Raw genomic sequence first — 21423 nt, 5'->3', positions numbered from 1 at the left:
TCATTACCCACATCAGGGAAAACACCCTGTTAAAACTATGCTCTCCTTCCAAATAACAACCTCTTGACCTGCTCACTGGAGAGAGAGAGAGAGAGAGAGAGACGAAGAAGAATCATCATTAATTTCTGAACATGAGAAACCAACATCAGCAGTAAGCAAGAGTAGAGAACAGAGCAGAATCATAAAGGGTGCAATGCTCGGGCAAGAAGCCATAGCAAGATCGTTGGAGTTCTGTTCTAGTAACTTGTTTACCAAACAAGAGGGGATGAGCTCATGCCTCTAATAAACTGAGTGAAAGTATCGTTATTTATTTTGTGAAAAGTACAAACAAAATAGTTCTTTTTACTGGGAAGTGATACTTAAAAGTGATTAAAATTAAGTAATGAGTACAGAGGAAACTTCCAGTGCCACAAGCTAGTAGGACATGGGATCTTGGCTGCAAGTCTCCCACAGTGAGTTTACGAGTCCTTAGTTACTAAAGTGACTCACACTCAGCTATGAAAAATATAGCCTGTACTAATCTTGTTGTTTCATTGTCTGTTTCACACACTAATCTTACTGTAGTAAAAATACAATGTAACAACTTTACCATATTAAAAATAAAGGATAAAAGAACCTTTATTTTCTTCTCTTTATCTTTTAAGTTCAAGGACTTTTGAGTATAAATCTCTTCCAATTCATAGTTGTGTACTGCATAGCTCTCAGTCTGGAATGCTTTGTTAATTGAGCCAAAGTCCATTGAAAACTGTAAAGCGTTACTGTATCTTAGAGACTGTGAAAGACCACTTACAATACAGAGCCAAAATTCATCAGCTGCTTTGTGAGCTTTTATAAAGAAATGAGAAAAGTTATATTTTAAATAGTGAAGTATTGCTTTATTAGGGATGAGGTCAGCATGGTCTCTGGTATTAAGTTGGCTCCAGGATGATGCACTTTGTGATGGATGATTAGAACTAGAAGTCAACCCCCTTTGGCAGTCTCAGTGATTGGAAACTTAAATCAGGCTGATGCGTAGTAGAAAAGGGACAGATGATAATCAACAAGACAGCTTGACTCGTTAATGAGACCTTGGGAGCTGGATTCTTCCCACTCTGTGCCAGTTAATCCCACTAGCCAATATGCTAACAGGTAGGGGTAGTTCTGGCTGGACAAGCAGGGGAAAGATGACTACTGCTCCACGCTGGTAAACTGTGCAGTTTTAGCTGGTCAAACTCCAACAGTGACCTGGCAACATTTAGTGGCCCCTAAGTTTTGGATCTTGCCAACCTGCATCTAACCTCTCTCAACTTGGCTAGGTGGGGTACATACACCCTGCAAGGAGACTGTGTGCACTTCATTTCAGGTAAGTAAAGCCTGTACTTGTGTGGATTTCTATGTAACTTGGTTTGGAAACTCTTGAGCACATTGACAGATTTCCCTGATGTCAGACTTCTGGCTAACAAAAACAAAAGCAAGTTACATACAATTGGGCCTTACTGTATTTAATATTTTCTTCTTTTAGCCAATTTTCTTTTCATTTTTCTGCACCATCCATCACTTTCATCTGAAATCACATACAGACAACCAGCTCCCAAGCCGCAGTTCTGCAGCCGGTCAGTCTATGGGAAAGTGTTTTATTGGTGAGCTGTATAATGCAAGGATGTGTGATCTGTGATATTGCCTATTCAGCGGCAGTCATTGGGCAGCAATTGCTATGCTGACACTGAAAATAAGAACAGTTGCCTCTTTTTTTTCTCCAACAGATGGAACTTGCAGAAAACTAGAGGCCAAAAAATGTCAGTGATGTTGCCGCATGAACGCTTAATGCACTGGTATCTAATTCCTCTCTGTGCTCTTCAATGGCAGCATTAACCTATTTTAAAATCACAGAGTATGATATAAGTCTGTTGAGCATTTGTATAATAACTTTGTTACAGTAATTTCCATAGTGCTACAAGGTTTCTCATCTTACTTGCGTGGAATAAATTATGCGTTCCATGTACATGGAATGACAGTTTCTCTATTGGCCGCACTTATTTATATGAAGTAAAATATTCATACCATGAGTCTGTAAGCCTAGATCAAACATTAAAAAAAACAGTACAAGCCCTTGGAAGGTGAGGTTATCATAATGAGTTTCTACATACAAACCAAACATGGCACAGCTGGAGGCACATGTTAATGTTTCTGCCCTTTTCTTTCACAGTCCAATCCTGGAATTGTTACGTGCATGGACAATCGTAACCATGGGTTGCAAACGGGAGAGTTTGTGACTTTTCGGGAAATCAACGGGATGACAGAGTTGAATGAATCAGTGCAGCAAGTAACTGGTACGCTGTTTCACATAAGTGATATCAATTTGAATGGTGGTTATCTTCTATTTTGGAGAGGAATGTTATTGTAGAATGGAGTACTTTTAATGTGAAATACTTCATTCCATCCCCCTCTCCCCCCCCCCCCCCCCCCCCTCTTTTTTTTGTTAGTTTTTCACAGTATTGTGATCTCGTCCATCTAGAGTACTTACTCTCCTGTCTTCCCAGGACTGCATACAGCTGTTTCTTAAAGAGTCCAGTGTGCTGACTTTAGTCATCCTTCCTGGCAATCTATTCCAGCTATCAGTTGACCGCTGTAGAAAGATATACATCTTGACATCTGTGTCCTTCACAACGGTGAACCAGTGGCTTACTTTTAGAAAGTTCTCAACAATCTCTCCCACGTAACAGGAGAAATTTTAAGTTTAATTGCTTCATTTACTTTTTCTTACCTCCAGAATCGACCACTCCAATGCTCTCCTAGCCGGCTTCCCATCTTTCGCCCTCCGTAAACTTGAGCTCATCCAAAACTCTGCTGCCTGTATGCTAATCTGCACCAAGTACAGTTCACCCATCTCCTCTGTGCTTGCTGACCTATGTTGGCTCCCAGTCCACCAATGCTTCGATTTTAAAATTCTCATCCTTGTGTTCAAATCTCTCCATAAGCTTGTCCCTCCCTAGCTTTGTAACGTCCTCCAGCCCTGCGACTCTCCAAGAACTCTGCGTTCTTCAAACTCTAGCCTCTTGTGCATCCCCCACTCCCTTAGCCACACCATTGGCAGCCGTACCTTCAGCCGTCTGGGCCGTAAACTCTGGAATTCTCTCCCTAAAACTCTTCATCTCTCTCTCCTCCTATAAGATGCTCCTTAAAACCTACCTCTTTGATCAAGCTTTTAGTCACACGTCCTAATATCTCCTTCTTTGCCTCAGTGTCAATATTTGTCTGATTACGCTCCTGTGAAGTGCCTTAGGACGTCTTCCTATGTTAAAGGTACTATATAAATGCGAGTTGCTGTTGCACGTGGGCACTGGTTCCAGATGAAGCAAAGAGCACCGGGTCCAGCTAAAGTCAGCACTGATTGGCATCCTTCTCAGTTCTGGAGGTGTCAACAGTTTTAAAAATAAGTACTGCTTAGATATTGGCCCAGATTTTCCAGCAACGTTATCTAGAGTGCCGATCTCGCCGCTTAGAATGCACAGCGAGCATAACGATGAATCAGACACTCAGTGCCGATCTAAGCTGAAGTGATGGCACGTTCACGTCCGGAGCCACGGAGGGTGTTAGTGAATGTAAATTTATTGAAAAGTTATGGGTTTGAATTAGGCTGAAGATCGCAAATCTTTGTGGATGGCATAAATTTACATAATGACTTACTGCTTTTCCTCTGAGTAGATGGGCTTGAAATCTTTTTGAGGTATATCTATGCTAATTTACTCATAACTGATAGAAGCAATAGTGATTAATAAGCAAATTAGAGTTTTTGGAAAAGATATCTTTGTTGTGTTAGTGGCTTTAGTGAGGTTGATAACTGTGGGGAAAACAGAGAAGGGGTCATTTAAATTCTGAAAACAATTTCATAAATTGAATGGGCTCCTGACTTATGGCGTGGCATTGTTAAAATTGAAAACCCCAGTGGAGGAAGTTGATACTCATAGATTATAATAGTTTAATCTTTGCAGCAGTGATACATTTTTAATAACTGGGAGTTTAAACCCAATCTTGGAGCAATAATTCACACCACTGCCGCTACTGAGACCATTATTTTTAAGTCTAAATGGCAACAGTGTAAAAACCAACTTAAATGCAGGAAAATAGGGGCGGAGCTATGATAATTAGCTTCCAACTGTTTTCAGCACGGATAACGGTGAAGCTGTGGAAAACTCTCAGGAAAATGCAGAGTGGCATAACCAATAGCCTAAGTCACTTACTCCATAATTTCTACTTTTGCGCCATTCGAAGGTCCCCATTACATTGATACGCCATTACAATGGCGCAAGTCCCCAGGAAAATCTGGGTCATTAATTCTGAAGGCTTTACGATCAAAATTATAAAGAATATTTCATAGTCAGTTACTACTGAAGTGTTAATCTCCTTGAGACGGTAGTGGTGAGCCTTCTTGAGCACTTTAATAAAATTGAGTGGCTTGCTAGGCCACATCAAAGGACAGTTAAGAGTCAACTGTATTGGTGTGGCACTGAAGTCACATATAGGCCAGACCGAGTACGGTTTCCTTCCCCAAAGGACATTAGTGAACCAGTTGGGATTTTACGACTATCCGACAGCTTCGTGGTCACTTTTACTGATACCAGCTTTTTAGTGCCGTGGTGGGATTTGAACTCACGTTCTCTGAATTATTAATCCAATAACATAACCACTACACTACCCTACCCTGACAAAAGTGCCTTGGGACCTTTTAGGTCCATCAGATGGGTCCTCAATTTAACCTCTTATCCAAAAGACTCCTCCAGTACTACACTGAAGTGTCAGCCTGGATTATGTTCAATTCTCTAGTGTGGGCCTTCAATCCACAACTTTCTAACAGAGGCAAGAGTGCTACCACTGAACCAAGGCTGACACCTAATCTTTTAAACACGTGTGTTTTTCTGTCATATAATAAGTTGTTATCCAACTTTATGAGCATGATTTTGGTTGTAATTTTTTTGTAGCTGAAATTTAAAAGCAGAACTGTGGAAATCATTAGGATGTCCCTATAATTAAGGTGTATTATTTTTGTAACTTGTTGTACTGGTTCTGTTGTAAATTGTATTTTTAAGTGTTTCAGCACAGTGATTGTGTCTTTTTTTTCCAGTTTTGTCCCCATATTCCTTTAGTATTGGAGATACTTCAAGCCTTAAGCTGTATTTACATGGAGGAATTGCTGTGCAGCTGAAAATGCCCAAAAGATTTACATTTGTAAGTATTTTTTATGTGAGATGGAGTATGCACGGCATAGAATCTAACATTGCCCTGTCTGTAAGCCTCATGTATGAGAGACTTGAATGGGACTTTGTACCGTCTCTGGCTCATATTCCCATTTGAGATGATATGTGCCCAAATACTCGGTCCTTCAGTTATCAAAATGGCCTCTTCCATTCTTAAATACCGGCTCTTTTGTGATGAACGTACAACCTGCCAAACCAGCAACGTTGCATGTACATAACACAAGTTTCCACTGAGAATTGCCCTGGCCATATATTGCCAGACTTGTATGAATTGTTACCTTTTCTCCAATGTGTACAATATTTTTATTTGTGTGTTTTATTTTTCCTGTTTGTTGTTAGTTAAGAGTGCATCATTTGCAGGAATTGTAAAGATGGCTTATTTTGACCATGTAGTTCGGGGCAGTGGTGGAGGGCTTGCATGCACCATTTTGGATGTGCAGCTCATTGGAAAGAGAAGGGGATGTCGACGGAAGTTGTGGTTTGCCATTATCAAGCGGTGGGTTAACAAAAAGAATTCAACCTCTGGACTTAGAGCTCATTCTCCTTCAGTCAGAAGGAGATCTCCTAAACCAATCCAGTAGTAACTGCACACTAAGCAGGGCACACCATGCATAATATTGCAGTAAACCATGTACTACCATTTGGGTCTTCTGTTCAAATAACTGTTATCCTGGTGAAATGGCCCAGGCTAAGACCGCAATCTGAACCCAACGGTTGATGGTTTTTTCCCAGTTGCAATTAGTTGAACACTTCTCTCTAACAGTTTCTATATCTTTCTAACTTCATTGATTTTTTTTTCCCCCATTTCTTCCCTTGTTTTAGGAAAACATGGAGGCACAACTTGTAAATCCTCGTTGCTTGATAGTAGACTTCAGCAAACCCGAGGCAAGATTTCTTTCTTTTATGTCTGTCTGAGTTTTTGTTGCCAGAAAAGTTTAAGACATCTTTTATAGAGACAAACACGATTTGGTAGTGTTAACCTTAAAAATGTGATAGTCTGACAGAAATATAAGTCTCTCCAAGTTTCATCTGGCCAGTAGAACATATTCGGCTCATTCTACTGAATGAAGAAAATACAGAAATCTCTAATAGGAAATGCAGACGGTTCATGTTGGAATTTTGGCAGAAGGAAGGTTGGTGAGAGATTGAAGAGGAGAATTTCACTTGTTGAGCTTGTTACATACGATTTCTAATTGACTTTCTACATTACCTACCCTTAAAAGAGGTTTCTATGTTGAAATTGACCCAAGCGGAAAGGTCACTTCTGATCTGAATATGTGCATATTGAACAGTCACGACCATGATGAAGGATCTGATGACCAAATGCGTTTGGATTTCACTCCCTCCACTGGCCCACTATACTGTAAAACTCCTGTTATAGCTCCACAATGTGTTTAATTTTCTCTTTTCCTATTTCCTTTTCTCCTGAAGTCATTGACTCATGCTGTGCTATGGTTCTGTGGGTGCTGACAGCCCTCTGCTAATTTGCCCAAGTTGCAATTCTTCATGTGTAAACATATAACCGTGAGTGACAACAAGCTATTCGACCATGGAGGGCATTGTGGCCGAGTCCAGTCCTTTATGCCTCACGGGTGCATTTGCCCACAATAAGGATAATGCTGAAGCCATTTATAGTGTCTTCATCACTATCATCACTGCTGAGATCAGCAAACTCAGCATAAACTTTGGTTTGTACTGCTCGGTATCCCACAATGCCGTTCACTGATCCTTTTGAAGAATTTTATACTTTTAACAAACAAAAGTACTTCCTTCAAATTATCATTTTAACAAAACTTTCTCAGCATCAAAGTTTAGACATTCCAAAATTAACTCAATTTATAATATGAAAAATATAGATTTTTAATATTGAACTTATTTTCTAGCCCCATGTGCCATTAGTGATGGGGCTAGCAGTTATCTATTTTAAACCCTTGAAAAAGATGAGAGCAGACAGCGATGAATGGAATTGTGTGCTGTTTTATAAGACAATTGTATTCACCTTTGATATTTTATAAATCTAGCCAGTCACTCCTTGAAAATTCTCCAGAGGTCAAGTTGTATCCATGTCAGCATTTTCTATTTTACACTAATGCAGCCTCTAATTGATCTGCTGGCAGTGCAAGACTAAATATCGAATAACATTTGGAATTCTTTGATCGGAAGTAAAGATCTTTGAGAATGTGTTTTTCTTCATTTGAGACATGCCCAGTTGTCTGCTCAAATAAGGAGTAAATGATAAATCATGGTTGTGTAGATGGCAGTGAATTTTAAGAGGTGCTTATGAAACACACCCAGATGGATCATGCTGTTTTAACCAAGGTTTACCCTTGTTTTTTGATTGGAGTCAGGAGATTCTTCCTAATCAACTCATTATAACATTCATTGATTTGTTATCCTTTGCATAACAAGCGTATGCTCAAGTGATCTCTTGCTGCAAGTGCTCATTCACTGTCTAGGATTACTTGTGAAGAATGTCCGCCTGGGGAAAGTAATTGCCACCCATAATTAGGAGAGGAGTAATAAGTGAAGAAGATCGGAAGGGGCAGGATGTTTTTAAGCCGCCTAATTATTTCAGATATGTTGACTTCAAAGGGTAGAATTTTCACACGTGCCCTTCAATGTCACTTGTAGTTAGAGAGAAAATAACGTTTTACCAATCACCATGCAACTTCTTATGACTTCAAAAAGCTCTAGGGGCCAAGGTTAATAGGACTGATGTTCTACTATTACCAACAGTTGCTGGAGCCTCTAGTATCACATAAGTAGGGCTTAGTCAGCGAGAGAGCTGAATGAAGTAACCAGCTGCAGCTGTATTTCCCTGATCAACCATACCAGTCAGACCTTGAGCCCCTTCTTAGAAACACTACCTTCATCTGTAAAGCTTCCATGTACATTAACTAGTGACATGGCGATATTTCTTAAACTCCAATTTTTACACTGCTTTCAAGCAATAATGAAAGGAGTCACATAATTCTGACACACCATTAATGATGGCAATGCAGACTAATGTGGGGTAGATCTTTAGAATAGCACAGATTTTTCTTTCCACTAGTGAGAAAATGACCGAGCATTAGCATTTTTAACTTTTGTTGCGAAGTCTAATTTGCAGTTTAGTTTTTCTTTTCTTTTAATCTTCATCACAAGTAAAAATGGATTTCTATTTGTTAGTGGTGGTGTGTAAAACATGAAACCAGCCAAGGACACTTCTTTTGCTGTGTGCACAAGGAAGGTAAAATAGCTCTGTCTGTTGTGTTTGAAAAACTGTTTTATGCCTAACTTATATTGGAACAAATGAACAGACTGTTATAACTTGAAAGCAATTGATAAATTATCTATTCACCTATATTCCAATACATGGAGGATTTGGCTAACACTGAGGAAGACTGCGACAATATACAAGAAGACATCAATAAACTTGCAGAATGGGCGTGTAAATGGCAAATAAATTTCAATATAGATAATTGTGAAGTGGTGCATTTTGGCAGGAGGAATAAGGAAGCCACATACTCTTTGGAAAATAAGAGTCTAAATGGGGTAGAGGAGCAAAGGGATCTAGGGTCCACAGTCACAAATCATTAAAAGTAGCAACGCAGTTTAACTGGGTCATAAAAAAGCAAACAAAGCACTGGATGAATAGAATTGAAAAGCAGAGAAGTTATGTTAAACTCATATAGAACTTTGGTTAGATCACACCTAGAGAACTGAGCACAATTCTGGTCTCCATATTACAAAAAGGATATGGAGGCACTGGAAAAGATGCAAAAAAGATTTACAAGGATGATACCAGAACTGAAAAGTTATAACTATCAGGAAAGACTGAACGGACTAGGGCTCTTTTCTCTAGAAACGATAAGGCTGAGGGGTGACCTCATAGAGGTCTTTAAGATTATGAAAGGGTTTGATAGGGTAGTCGTAGAGAAGACGTTTCCACTTGCGGCGGAGTCCAAAACCAGGGATCATAAATATAAGATAGTCACTAATAAATCCAATAAGGAATTCAGGAGAAACTTATTTACTCAGAGAGTGGTTAGAATGTGGAACTTGGTATTACATAAATATCAGATAGTTGAGGCGAATACCATAGATGCATTTAAGGGGAAGCTAGATTAGTGCAGGAGAGAGAAAGGAATAGAAGGATATTCTGACTGGGTTACATGAAGGAGGGTGGAATGAGGCTCATGTGGAGAATAAACACTGGCATAGACCAGTTGGGTTAAATGACCTGCTTCCGTGCTGTAAATTCTACGTAACGAGTGATGACAGCTTGAGTACTGCGTACAGTCCTGGTTACCACATTACAGGGAGGATGTGATTGCACTAGAGAGGGTACACAGTAGATTTACGAGGATGTTGCCAGGGCTGGAGAATTTTAGCTAAGAGAAAAGATTAGATAGGCTGGGGTCGTTTTCTTTGGAACAAAGGATGCTGAGGGGAGATTTAATTGAGGTATATAAAATTATGACGGGACTGGATAAAGTGGATAGGGAGGACTTATTTCCCTTAGCAAAGGGGTCAGTGACCAAGGGGCATAGATTTAAAATATTTGGTAGAAGGATTAGAGGGGAGCTGAGGAGAATTTTTCTCACCCAGAGGGTGGTGGAGGTCTGGAACTCACAGCCTGAAAAGGTGGTAGAGGCAGAAACCCTCAACTCATTTTTAAAAAGTACTTGGATGTGCACTTGAAGTGCTGTAACCTACAGGGCTATGGACCAAGTGCTGGAAAGCGGATAGCTCTTTTTCGGCCGGCACAGACATGATGGGCCGAATGGCCTCCTGTGCCGTAACTTTTTATGATTCTAAGTAGGCTTGTGCATGATGCTGAAAACCATTCAGGTGCATTCCCACTACAGCTGTAGCGTTCATACAAAGCGGTTTTGGCTTTTGGAGTTGCAGTGTAAATACGGTCCAAATGTGAAGTCAGAGTCCGACCTGACAGTGTGAGATCCCTGGAGAAGGTAGTCGTACTTTGCTTTGCTTCAGAGTCGATTTGCACCTTCGCACCCGGTTTACATTGCAAGTTTAAAGATGATTTAAAATGGTTTCAGCTTCGCATTGACACTAAATTTGTGAAGTGTGAATGTACCGTTAGTAAATTATCTCTTTACCAATTCTGTCTGAGGTGATCTGTCAACAGAATTGATCTGCTTTTGTTACTTAATCATTTTGAAAAAGTAGAAGTGTACAAATCAAATGAATAGATTGTTCCCCTAGTTGCAGACATATTGGCACTGTTGCAATGCACCATTTTGGCCAATACTGCATTGTTCAATAGCAGACTTTTTTGGCCAAAATAGTGTAGCAGGGACAAGAAGCGAGTACCACACCAGTTGTTGTATAATTATAAGATCTGAAATGTTATTGTAACAGTAGGTTTATACTACAATCTATCAATAGAAGGATGATCTGACATTGTTAAAGGGCACAGCATTGTTAATCTTAGCCATGGAATAGAATTTCAGACTGCCAGGTCATCAGATGTGGCGTCACATTGAGCTTCCAGAGTAATGCGATCATTGAATCAATAATGTGGTATAGTTGTCGTGAGTTAAATGGTAAGGATGAAGAAATGTCACTCAAACCCTTTTGGCCTAGGATCCATGTTCTTTCCTGAATTTTGTGAGGTTGGTGATATTCATACAGTGCTATTGTTTAACCCAGGAGTTTGCATTTCCAACACAGTCTTGAAAATGTATGTTTGAACATACTACTTTTCAAAACTATGATGAAATGTGTTTTTAAAAAAAATCAAGCTTAACGCCTATACATCATCTTCATTAAAAGGTAGGTTGCGGTTCCAAGGGTAACGTTTTGTGTCTAGGTAGAAGTCCTTGACAATGGAGTAAACAATAATAAAGTGATCTAAGTGCACAGGGCAAATTCTGTCAAACTACTAGTCACATTGATTTTGTTCAGTGATATATCAATGAACACCCTACTGGTAATTCTTCCTTTCTGATTTGTCAGTAAAATAAAGAAAATTAAAGTGTTGTTCTCCAATCTACAAAGAATTTGTAAAATTCAGATTCTTAAAATAAAGGACTTGCATTTCTATAGTGCCTTTCACGAACTCCGGACGGGTCAAAATGCTTCAGAACCAGTGAAGTATTTTTGAAGTGTAGTCACTGTTGCAATGTAGGGAAATGTGGCAGACAATTTGCGCACAGCGAGGTTCCATAAACAGTAATGACATAAATGACCAGATAATCTGTTTTAGTGATGTTGATTGAGGGATAAATATTGGCCAGGATACTGGGGATTACTCCCCTGCTCTTCTTTAAATGCTGTTATGTAATCTTTTAAGCCCACCTAAGAGGGCAGACGGAATCTTGGGTTAATGTCTCATCCAAAAGCGTGTCACCTCAGACGGTGCAGCACTCCCTCAGTATTGCATTGAAATATCGGCCTAGATTTTGTGCTTAATCCTCTGAAGTAGGGCTTGAACCCACAAACTGCTGACTCCAAGGCGAGAGTGCTACCACTGACAAGGCTGATACCGTAGGATTTAATTAGCATCTCATTCATGGCCCCTGTGAAGTTTGGAGGGAATGTTTAAACATGGTGATTTTATTGGTACAGGTATTACTGGACTCTTTTTGAGGAAGGCATTCATTTGAACAGTTAAATCCCACCATTATAGAGAACTTTAACCATGCAATTTGGTATGTGCTTTAATCCAGCTTGAAATGGAATCTGAGCCTCCTCAAACTGCATTTGTGATTGGTAGTGACATTGCTTTCTTATCAGAAAATGTTTTAAGTTGCTTTAAATACTAAAGTAACTCCAGCAAGTAGACTTCTTTGGTGAATTGCAGTATTTGGCTGCAATTTACATGTAACCTCCCCTTTTTGAAAATACACTTGTAAAATGGAAAATTGACCCTGAAAATGAAAAGAAAGCCCCAGGAGAGTGCTTTTGTTCAGAGTACTCCCTAAATGTCAGTCAACACTTGCCCTGTCATTCCAGGTCTTCCTTCCTCAGCATCACTCCACAATTGTTACTGATGGTGAGCAGTTACCACTGTCTGAGGCAACTTACGGGAGTCGCTACTTTGAATCGGCCTCAAAGCCAAACCCGAGATGACCCAACCACGGGAAACACGCTACAGGCGAAGTACGCAGAATGCCCAGCAGGATTGCATATTCTCCCATGACTGGGTAGCTCTAGAACAGCTCCCAGTTCTGAAGTTTCAGCAGCTGAGAAAATGAATGGAGCCACTTCAGATCGCAGGTGGCTCCTCCCCTTCAGTGACGTCGCCAGAGCAGCCCTGGAGGGAAGGAGACCTGAAATAGCCAGTCTCCATCAGATCAGGAAATTTGAAGGGTTTTATTTTTAACGATTACAAATATTTTCATAATATATTTGTCATGTATGCACTGTTGCAGCTAATATTCAGTCAATCTCAGTTGTTGAATGCGTTTTGTAGCACCCGTACAGTTGAGTGATCACATTCAATCCAAACTATGGAAAAGTAGATTATATGCCAAGAATTTGTGTTTCGTATTCCTGTGTTTGACATAAACCAATTTCACCCAAAATGTTCTCTTGCAGTATACAAAATAGATTTTAAATAATATTTTTTTTTTAAACAGGCACCCCTGCAAATTCATACAGCCATGCTGGCCTTGGATAGATTTCAGGAGCAACACAAACGTCTGCCAAACATAGGGTGACTATCTAATATATTGTGTTGCATGGTTAAAGATAGATAAGAGGCTAACCATCAAAAATGTCATGATGTGGAGATGCCGGTGATGGACTGGGGTTGACAATTATAAACAATTTTACAACACCAAGTTATAGTCCAATGATTTTATTTGAAATTTTATTTGACAAATAAAATCATTGGACTATAACTTGGTGTTGTAAAATTGTTTATAATCATCAAAAATGTGACCAGGAAATAAGTGAATTATATTCATTATATGCAACAAAGCATCTTAAAGGACAGATGAAAAGGGCTTTCCAGTAATGGCATGCTTCCATCATTTAGTATATAGCTAACAAGCCAGCAAATGTATAAAATACCAGCTCTTGTCATGGTCATTGACACAGTGCTTAGAGGTTATTGATGTACTGGTTCATGCCTGGCTTTAGTTCATCAGTGCTGAAGAGAATTGTCTGACTGAGGTTTAGTTAGATGCTTGTGGCACGTTACTATTAGGGATGGTATTTTGATTCTTTTTATTTATTTAATTACGTATATTTCTGCTGTTGAGGCTGGCATATCAGGCAAATGGACTACTTTCGTTCATTTAGGAGAGGGTTGATGAAGGTAATGCAGGTGATGATGTTACGTTTATGTACTTTCAAAAGGCATTTGATAAAGTGCCTCTTATTAGACTTTTGCAAAATTGATGCCCATGGGATTAAAGGGCAGTGGCAGCATGGATACGCAATTGGCTAAGAAACAGAAAGCAAAGAGTAGTGGTGAATGGTTGTTTTTCATATTGGAGAGAAGTATATAGTGGTTTCTCCCAGGCGTCGGTATTAGGACCACTGCTCTTTTTGATACATATTAATGACCTGGAAATGGGTATGGGGACACAGTTCCAAAGTTTGCAGATGACCCAAAACTTGGAAACGTAGTAAGCAGCGAGGAGAATAGTAGCAGACTTCAGGAGGACATAGACAGACTGGTCAAATTTCACCATAGCAGGTGAAATTTAATGCAGAGAAGTGTGAAGTGACACATTTTGGGAGGAAGAATGATGAGAGGCAATATAAACTTAATGATACAATTTTAAAGGGGGTGAAGGAACAGAGAGACCTGGGTGTTCACATGCACAAATCTTTGACAAGTTGATAAAGCTGTTACAATAGCAAGTGAGATCTTTGGCTTTATAAATAGAGGAATATAATGAAGTTGTATTAAACCTTTATAAATCACTGGTTAGGCCTCAGCTGGAGTATTGTGTCCAATTCTGGGCACCACACTTCAGGAAGGATGTCATGGCCTTGGAGAGGGTGCAGAGGAGATTTACTAGAATGGTGCAGGGATGAGGAATTTCAGTTACATGGAGAGACTAGAGAAGCTGGGATTGTTCTCCTTCAAGCAGAGAAGGTTAAGGGGAGAGATAACAGAGGTGTTCAAAATTATATGGGGTTTTGAAAGAGTAAATAAGGAGAAACTGTTTCCACTGGAGGGAGGGTCAGCAAATATCATTTAAGATATTTTGCAAAAGAACCAGGAAGGTGATGAGAATTTGTTTTAAGCAGCGGGTTGTTATGTTAGGAACATGGGAACAGGAGTAGGCAATTTAGCATCTTGAGCCTGTTCTGCCATTCGGTGAGATCACGGTTGATCTGTGACCTAACTCCATTTACCAGCCTTAGCCCCATATCCCTTAATACCTTTGGTTAACAAAAATCCATCAATCTCAGATTTAAAATTAACAATTGAGCTAGCATCAAGTGGTATTTGTGGAAGAGAGTTCCAACCTTCTACCACCCTTTGCGTGTAGAAGTGTTTCCTAACTTCACTCCTGAAAGTCCTGGCTCTAATTTTTAGGCTATGTCCCCTAGCCCTAGACTCCCCAACAAGCGGAAATAGTTTTTCTCTATCTACCCTATCAGTTCCCTTTAATATCTTGAAAACTTCGATCAAATCACCCCTTAATCTTCTAAATTCCAGAGAATACAACCCTAGTTTGTGTAATCTCTCCTTGGAGTCCAGGTATCATTCTAGTAAATCTACGCTGCACTCCCTCCAAGGCCATTATATCCTTCCTAAGGTTCAGGCACAGTCTAGGTACATTCCCACGAGGGGGTAAGGTAGGGCAACCAAAGCCAGAGTTCCCTGGATGACGAAAGAGATAGAGAGTAAGATGAAGCAGAAAAAGGGGGCGTATGTCAGATGTCAGGTTGATAATATCAGTGAGAACCAGGCTGAATATAGAAAGCACATGAAGAAGTGAAAACGGAAATAAAAGGGGCAAAGAGAGTATGAGAATAGACTGACAACTAACCTAAAAGGGAATTCAAAAGTCTTCTATGGGCATATAAACAGTAAACGGATAGGAAGAGGAAGGGTGGGGCTAATTAAGGACCAAAATGGAGATCTACACAGGAAGGCAAAGAGCATGGCTGAGGTAGTAAATGAGTACTTTGCATCTATCTTTACCAAGGAAGAAGATGCTGCCAAAGTCACAGTAAAAGAGGAGATGGTTGCGATACTGGATGGGATAAAAATTGATAAAGAGGAGGTACTAGAAATCGTGTTTAACTAATTTTGATTGCATTTTTTGATGAGGTAACAGAGTGTTGATGAGGGCAATGCGGTTGATGTTGTGTATATGGACTTTCAAAAGGTATTTGATAAAGTGCCACATAATAGGCTTGTCAGCAAAATTGAACCCATAGAATAAAAGGGGCAGCGGCAGCATGGATACGCAATTGGCTGAAAGGAAACAGAGAGCAGTAGTGAATGGTTGTTTTGTGGACTGGAGGGAGGAGTACAGTGGTGTTCCCAGGGGGCAGTACTAGGACCACTGCTTTTTTTGATATATATTAATGACATGGACTTGGGTGGACAGGGCACAATTTCAAAACTTGCAGATGACACAAATCTTGAAAGTGTAGTAAACAGTGAGGAGGATAGTAATAGACTTTAAGAGGATTTAGACAGGCTGGTGGAATGGGCGGATACATGACAGATGAAATTTAACACACACAAGATACGTTTTGGCAGGAAGAACGAGGAGAGGTAATATAAACTAAATGGTAGAATTCTAAAGTGGGTGCAGGAACATAGAGACCTAGGGTTATATGTGCACAAATCTTTGAAGGTGGCAGAACAGAGAAAACGGTTAAAAAACCATACGGGATCCTGAGCTTTATAAATAGAGGCAAGGAAGTTATGTTGACCTTTTATGAAACACTGGTTCGGCCATAGCTGGAGTATTGTGTCCAATTCTGGACACTGCACTTTAGGAAAGATATCAAGGCCTTAGAGAGGGTGCAGAAAAGATTTACTAGAATGGTTCCAGGGATGAGGGAGTTCAGTTACGTGGATAGACTGGAGAAGCTGGGGTTGTTCTCCTTAGAGCAGAGAAGGTTGAGAGGATATTTGATAGAAGTAGTCAAAATTATGAAGGGTTTAGATAAAGTGAATAAAAAGAAACTGTCCCCATTGGCGGAAGGGTCGAGAACCAGAGGAAACAGATTTAAGGTGATTGGCAAAAAAACAAAGGCGACATGAGGAAAAACTTTTCATGCAACAAGTAGTTATGATCTGGAATGCGCTGCCTGAAAAAGTGGTGGAAGCAGATTCAATCGTGGCTTTCAAAAAGGAATTGGATAAATACTTAAGGGAAAAAATTTGCTGGGCTACGGGGAAAGAATAGGGAATGGGACTAACTGGATTGCTCTTACAAAGAGCTGGCATGGGCTCGATGGACCAAATGGCCTCCTTCTGTGCTGTAACCGTTCTGTGATTCTAAAGTGCGGTGCCCGGAACTGAACACAGTACTCCCAGGTGTGGTCTGACCAGGTCTTTGTATAGCTGTAGCGTAACTTCTACCCCCTTGTATTCTAGTTCTCCAGATATAAAGGCCAGCATTCCATTTGCTTTTTTGATTGTTTTCTGTACCTGTCCATGACTTTTTAATGATCAATGTACATGGATCTGGAATGCACTGTCTGAAAGGGTGGTGGAAGCAGATTTAGTGGCAACTTTCAAAAGGGAATTGGATATATACTTGAAAAGGAAAAATTTGCAAGGCAATGTGGAAAGAGCAGGGGAGTGGGACTAACTGAATAGGCTTTTCAAAGAGCTGACACAAGCACAACGGACCATATGGTCTTCTGTGCTGAATGATTATCTTATTCTGACTGTTGAGGCGGGGATACTATGCTAATGGACCATTCTGTCCCAATTTAAACTTAGTACATCACACATTCTTAGGTCCAGACTAGCCCGTGCCAGATTCAGTTGAAAGCTTCTTTATTATTACTCTCTCCATACTGTGGAGCTGAGTTTAACCCTTTGCAAATAACAAGGATGGATATTATTTTTCTTACTCTAGGTGCAAAATAAATGTTTCCGTATCCAAATCATGTATCTGAAGTAGAGTTACAGCACAAAACCTCAATGGAATCAATCAAAATCAGGGTGGCTTAGTATTATGGGTATTACGACACTTTGTTTTTTGCCCTCATACTGTCTGAATAAATGTCAGTGGAGATAAGGTCAAATAAAGGCTAGCTTTATCTCCATTTGAGCTGCGACTAAGATTTATGTTCAATAAAGAAGCTGACAGATGTTGGTCAATTTTCTGCTGTATACTGAGACCTCCATCTTATCCCTTGTTTGACATTATAAGCAACCTAACAGTAAGAGGGCAGTTAGAGAAGAGTTAAGAACTCTGTAAGATGCTAACAGGGTCTGAAACTGAAGGTAAGCATAAAATAATGTAATAAATGATTACTTCCTCCAAATATTTACGAGGGAAAATTTGAGTAACATGCCCTCCATAATTGGTGACAATCCATGTAGGACTTCGTCATAAATGAGAAACAGGTTCCAGACAGACTAAAAAAGCTCAAAACAAATAAATGTCCACAGTTGGGTGCTATTCATTCCAGTGTATTTTCCTTGAATATAAAAGCTGTTGGCTTCCTTGGCCCAATGGATAAGGGAACTTAGATGTTATATAATTAGATTTTATCAAAACATTTGGCATAATGTGGCACAGGAGATTGCTCGATACGTTTGAGAGGCACAAAATTGGGGGAGGGGGAATTCCTGGAGTTAATGAGAAATTGGCCAAATCAGAGGAAGCAAAGGTTAGTTGTACATGGAGCTGCATTGGATGTAGGGTGATTCACAGGATGCCTAAAGGATCAATGATTAGGCGAGTATTGTTACATTGTGCATCAATAATTTGGATGTGAGAACAGAACTTGGGCTCAGTTTACTAAGAATACCGAATGTGGGAGGGAATAACGTGGAGTTATAATGTAAATGCAGCCTGAATCTGGTGTTGGGGCTTGACCTGCCACTGGGACAACGTGGCATAAGACTCCCTGGAGGAGGAAGTCTCATTCAGCTTCGCTTTGGATTTTTAAAACACGATTAGTACATCGAAGCAAGAGCATCTCCAGCAATGGCTTCTCTTCCCGCCTCCGCACAGTTACTTCTGGAGTCCCCCAAGGATCTATCCTAGGCGTCCAACCTCTCATCTACATGTTGCCCCTTGGCGACATCTTCTGAAGACATGGGATCAGCTTCCATGTGTGCACAGATAACACCCAGCTTTATCTCTTCACCATCCCTCCACAGCCTCTGTTTTGTCAGACTACTTGTCTGACATCCAGTATTGGATGAATCACAATTTATTCCAGCTAACCATTAGGAAGGCCAAGGCAATTATGCAGAGGTTGGAGGCGGATGGGACGGTCGACCATGTCAAAGGCTGCAGACCAGTCGAGAAGGACGAGGAGAGATACTGCACCCCGCTACAGATGTCATTTGTGACTTTGAATACGGGCTTGTCATTGCAGTGGCAGAGGCAGAAATCTAATTGGAGAGATTTAAACACTGAGTTGCAAGAAAGTTGAGCATGGATTTTGGAGGCAGCCACACGTTCAAAGACTATGGAGAGGAAAGCAAAGTTGTAGATGGGACGATCATTTTCAAGGGGAACGATGACGGTGGTTTTGAAAGGGGTGGGGGGTTGTACCTGTGGAGACGGAATTGTTTACAACGTCAGCTAGCATGGGGCCCACGAAGGGAAGTTGTATGGTCAGCAGTTTTGGCAGAGCAGAGCGAGGCCCGATGGTGCTTGATGTGGTCCAGCCAGATCTGGCAATGAATGACTAAACCAGTTGTGTACCAGATACGTTCAAGTCCGCGATCCTTGGACTTGAGGGAGCAAAAATGCGAGATGTACCAGGGGGACCGACCGGGGTGGGAGAGAGTAAGGATTTTACTGGGGCCATGAACATCGAAAGTGGAGGAGAGGGAGTGATTGACAGCTGCAGAAGTATCATAAATGGAGGGCCAAATGCTAGACGGTTGAGAATGCGAAAGTATAGCTGCAGGTGACTTGGGGGGAGAGTTTTTTTCCTAAGGACAGATGGGGTTGGAAGGGTAGGGGGATGTAGGTGGTGAGGGATACGCAGAAGTGGTCAGCAATGGCCATATCTGTGATTGAGATCCTGGTAGGAGCGAGGCCATGTAAGATGGCAAGGTCGAGGGGTGGACGTGACTATGGGTAGATGATTCTATATTGAGGGAGAGGTTCAGGGAGGGCAGTGAAATCAGAGGAGAGAGGGCAAGGTGAATTGAAACCCCCGACGATGAGGAGTCCCTCGGTGCAGAATCTGAGGGAGGATATCTCAGTGCGAAGCTTGGGTGAGGTGGGGGGGTAGAGGGGGCGAGATAAAAAATGAATATATTCTTTTCTTACATAAGTGGTATATGCTGACTGTAACTGATTCAAACCTTTTGCTTTGTAATGAAGTACCTTAGCACTGACAATAGCAGACTTACAAAAGCTGGTTTATGTTTTTATTTTGCAACTAGGTGTCTCCAGGATGCAGATGAGCTGTTGAGACTGGCTGTCGCTATAAATGAAACGGTAATAAATAAGGTGAGTAATCTTTCAACAAACGTTTTTTTTTTGCTTAATCAGCTATAATAATATGGAATGTAATATATTTAGCTTCTGCTGTCGAAACCATATGCTTATGAGTGCCAAACGTTACTCGCGTCAGCATTTGCTGTACCAGCCATATGTATTTCCTGTTCGATCAGCAGTGTACCAGATGATTTTGATAGCTTTGTACAGCATTTAGAGTGGAAAATAGTCCTAATTTATGTGACTTAATGCAGGTTTACAACAGGAAGGAATTTGTCAATGAACGTGTGTGTTTTAAAATTCCTTGAGCTTTTTGAATTTGTCACGATTGTGACACTTGACACATTGAAACTAATGAGTAATGCTGTCACACCCCAATCCATTGAAATTACTGGGTAACACTGTCATACCCCCAGTCCATTGAAATCAGTGGGTAACATTGTAACAGTAACACCTGTTATTCTTGCTTGCTGCAGAGGTGACACTGCATTCTTTAAAATCATTATTACAAGAATGCCCGTTATTCTTTCTTGCTCCAGGGGTGGCACTGTAACCCCTCTCAACCTGTTACAACAAACACAACTAAAAGACAGATCATTTCCTCTAACTGCGAGCAATGCCACTAATTTTAAATAAGTAAAAGGTCTGTTGCAAAATAAAATTTGGATATGACGTCTAGGATTTTCTGCTGTCAAAATGTAGAATTTAACCCTTTCACTCCCCACCCCCCCCCCCCACTTTTTTCCCACTCACGTTCACATGCTACAGGAGTGAAATGTTTGTGTTGTAGCTTGGGCATTGCTTGTCACTGTAGTAATTTAGAAATACCTCACCAAACTTGGTAAGTGTTTTACATTTGAAAATGCTCACACACCGCACCATCTCTCATGGCAGTTCGTTGAGTTGCATTCCCAATAGATTCATTTTTTAAACCAGCTATTTGCTTTAATCATTCTCTGGAGTCCCTTTGAAAACCGTAATATTTAGGAACTTGTCGGTTTTTTGAACTATGGGGCCACTACTCCAAAATTCTGTATCCAATGGGAGACTTGCTCTATGGAGAATCTGATGCAGAGTCAGCGGGCCCAATATAGGGCACTTCCAATTTTCTAGCTATTTTTATGGTAGGAAAAGCAGGTGTGCATCGGATTGGATGAGCTGACCTCCACGACCAATTCTCAAAAGAGCTTTCTCTTAGAGTGAGGCTCTCAGCAACTGCGGAGCCACAGAAAATTTACTTTGATGTGTCTATACAATTCTGTATTTCAACGCTACTTTACCAGCCTCAATAATAATTCACTTTTAAATATGTCATTGGCTGAGTAGGAAAAGAACACTTACACAGCTAGATTTGCAGGTTATAAGAGGTGCAGATGTGGAGCTGAGGCGTCGCTTTGTATTTCACAGGAATTGAACGTTTTAAGGAAGCTTACGTAGAATTACGTAGAATATACAGCATGGAAACAGGCCATTTAGCCCAACTGGTTTATGCCGCTGTTTATGCTCCACACGAGCCTCCTCCCCCTCTCCCTACTCCATCTAACCCTATCAGCGCATCCTTCCATTCTTTCTCCCTTGTGTTTATCTAACTTCCCCTTAAATGCATCTAT

The 21423-nt window shown here is 40.6% G+C and overlaps 1 protein-coding gene across 3 annotated transcripts in view; it reads left to right on the top strand.

Moving 5' to 3' along the window:
* uba6 (ubiquitin like modifier activating enzyme 6) overlaps positions 1-21423 on the top strand; it is a 143392-nt gene that overhangs the window by 64599 nt on the left and 57370 nt on the right. For 2 of the 3 annotated variants that reach the window (XM_067983410.1, XM_067983411.1), the window contains exons 9-13: positions 2186-2309; positions 5102-5205; positions 6057-6119; positions 12824-12900; positions 19759-19825. In XM_067983410.1, the coding sequence (XP_067839511.1) occupies positions 2186-2309; positions 5102-5205; positions 6057-6119; positions 12824-12900; positions 19759-19825 (435 nt within the window). Of the gene's footprint in view, positions 1-824; positions 1343-2185; positions 2310-5101; positions 5206-6056; positions 6120-12823; positions 12901-19758; positions 19826-21423 lie in introns of those variants that run through there. The other variant, XM_067983412.1, reaches the window with a different exon arrangement.

Source organism: Heptranchias perlo, chromosome 4 (genome assembly GCF_035084215.1).
Source record: "Heptranchias perlo isolate sHepPer1 chromosome 4, sHepPer1.hap1, whole genome shotgun sequence".
Lineage (NCBI taxonomy): Eukaryota > Metazoa > Chordata > Chondrichthyes > Hexanchiformes > Hexanchidae > Heptranchias > Heptranchias perlo.
Note: the sequence above shows the minus strand (reverse complement) of the source record. Positions and strands in the feature narration are given on the sequence as shown.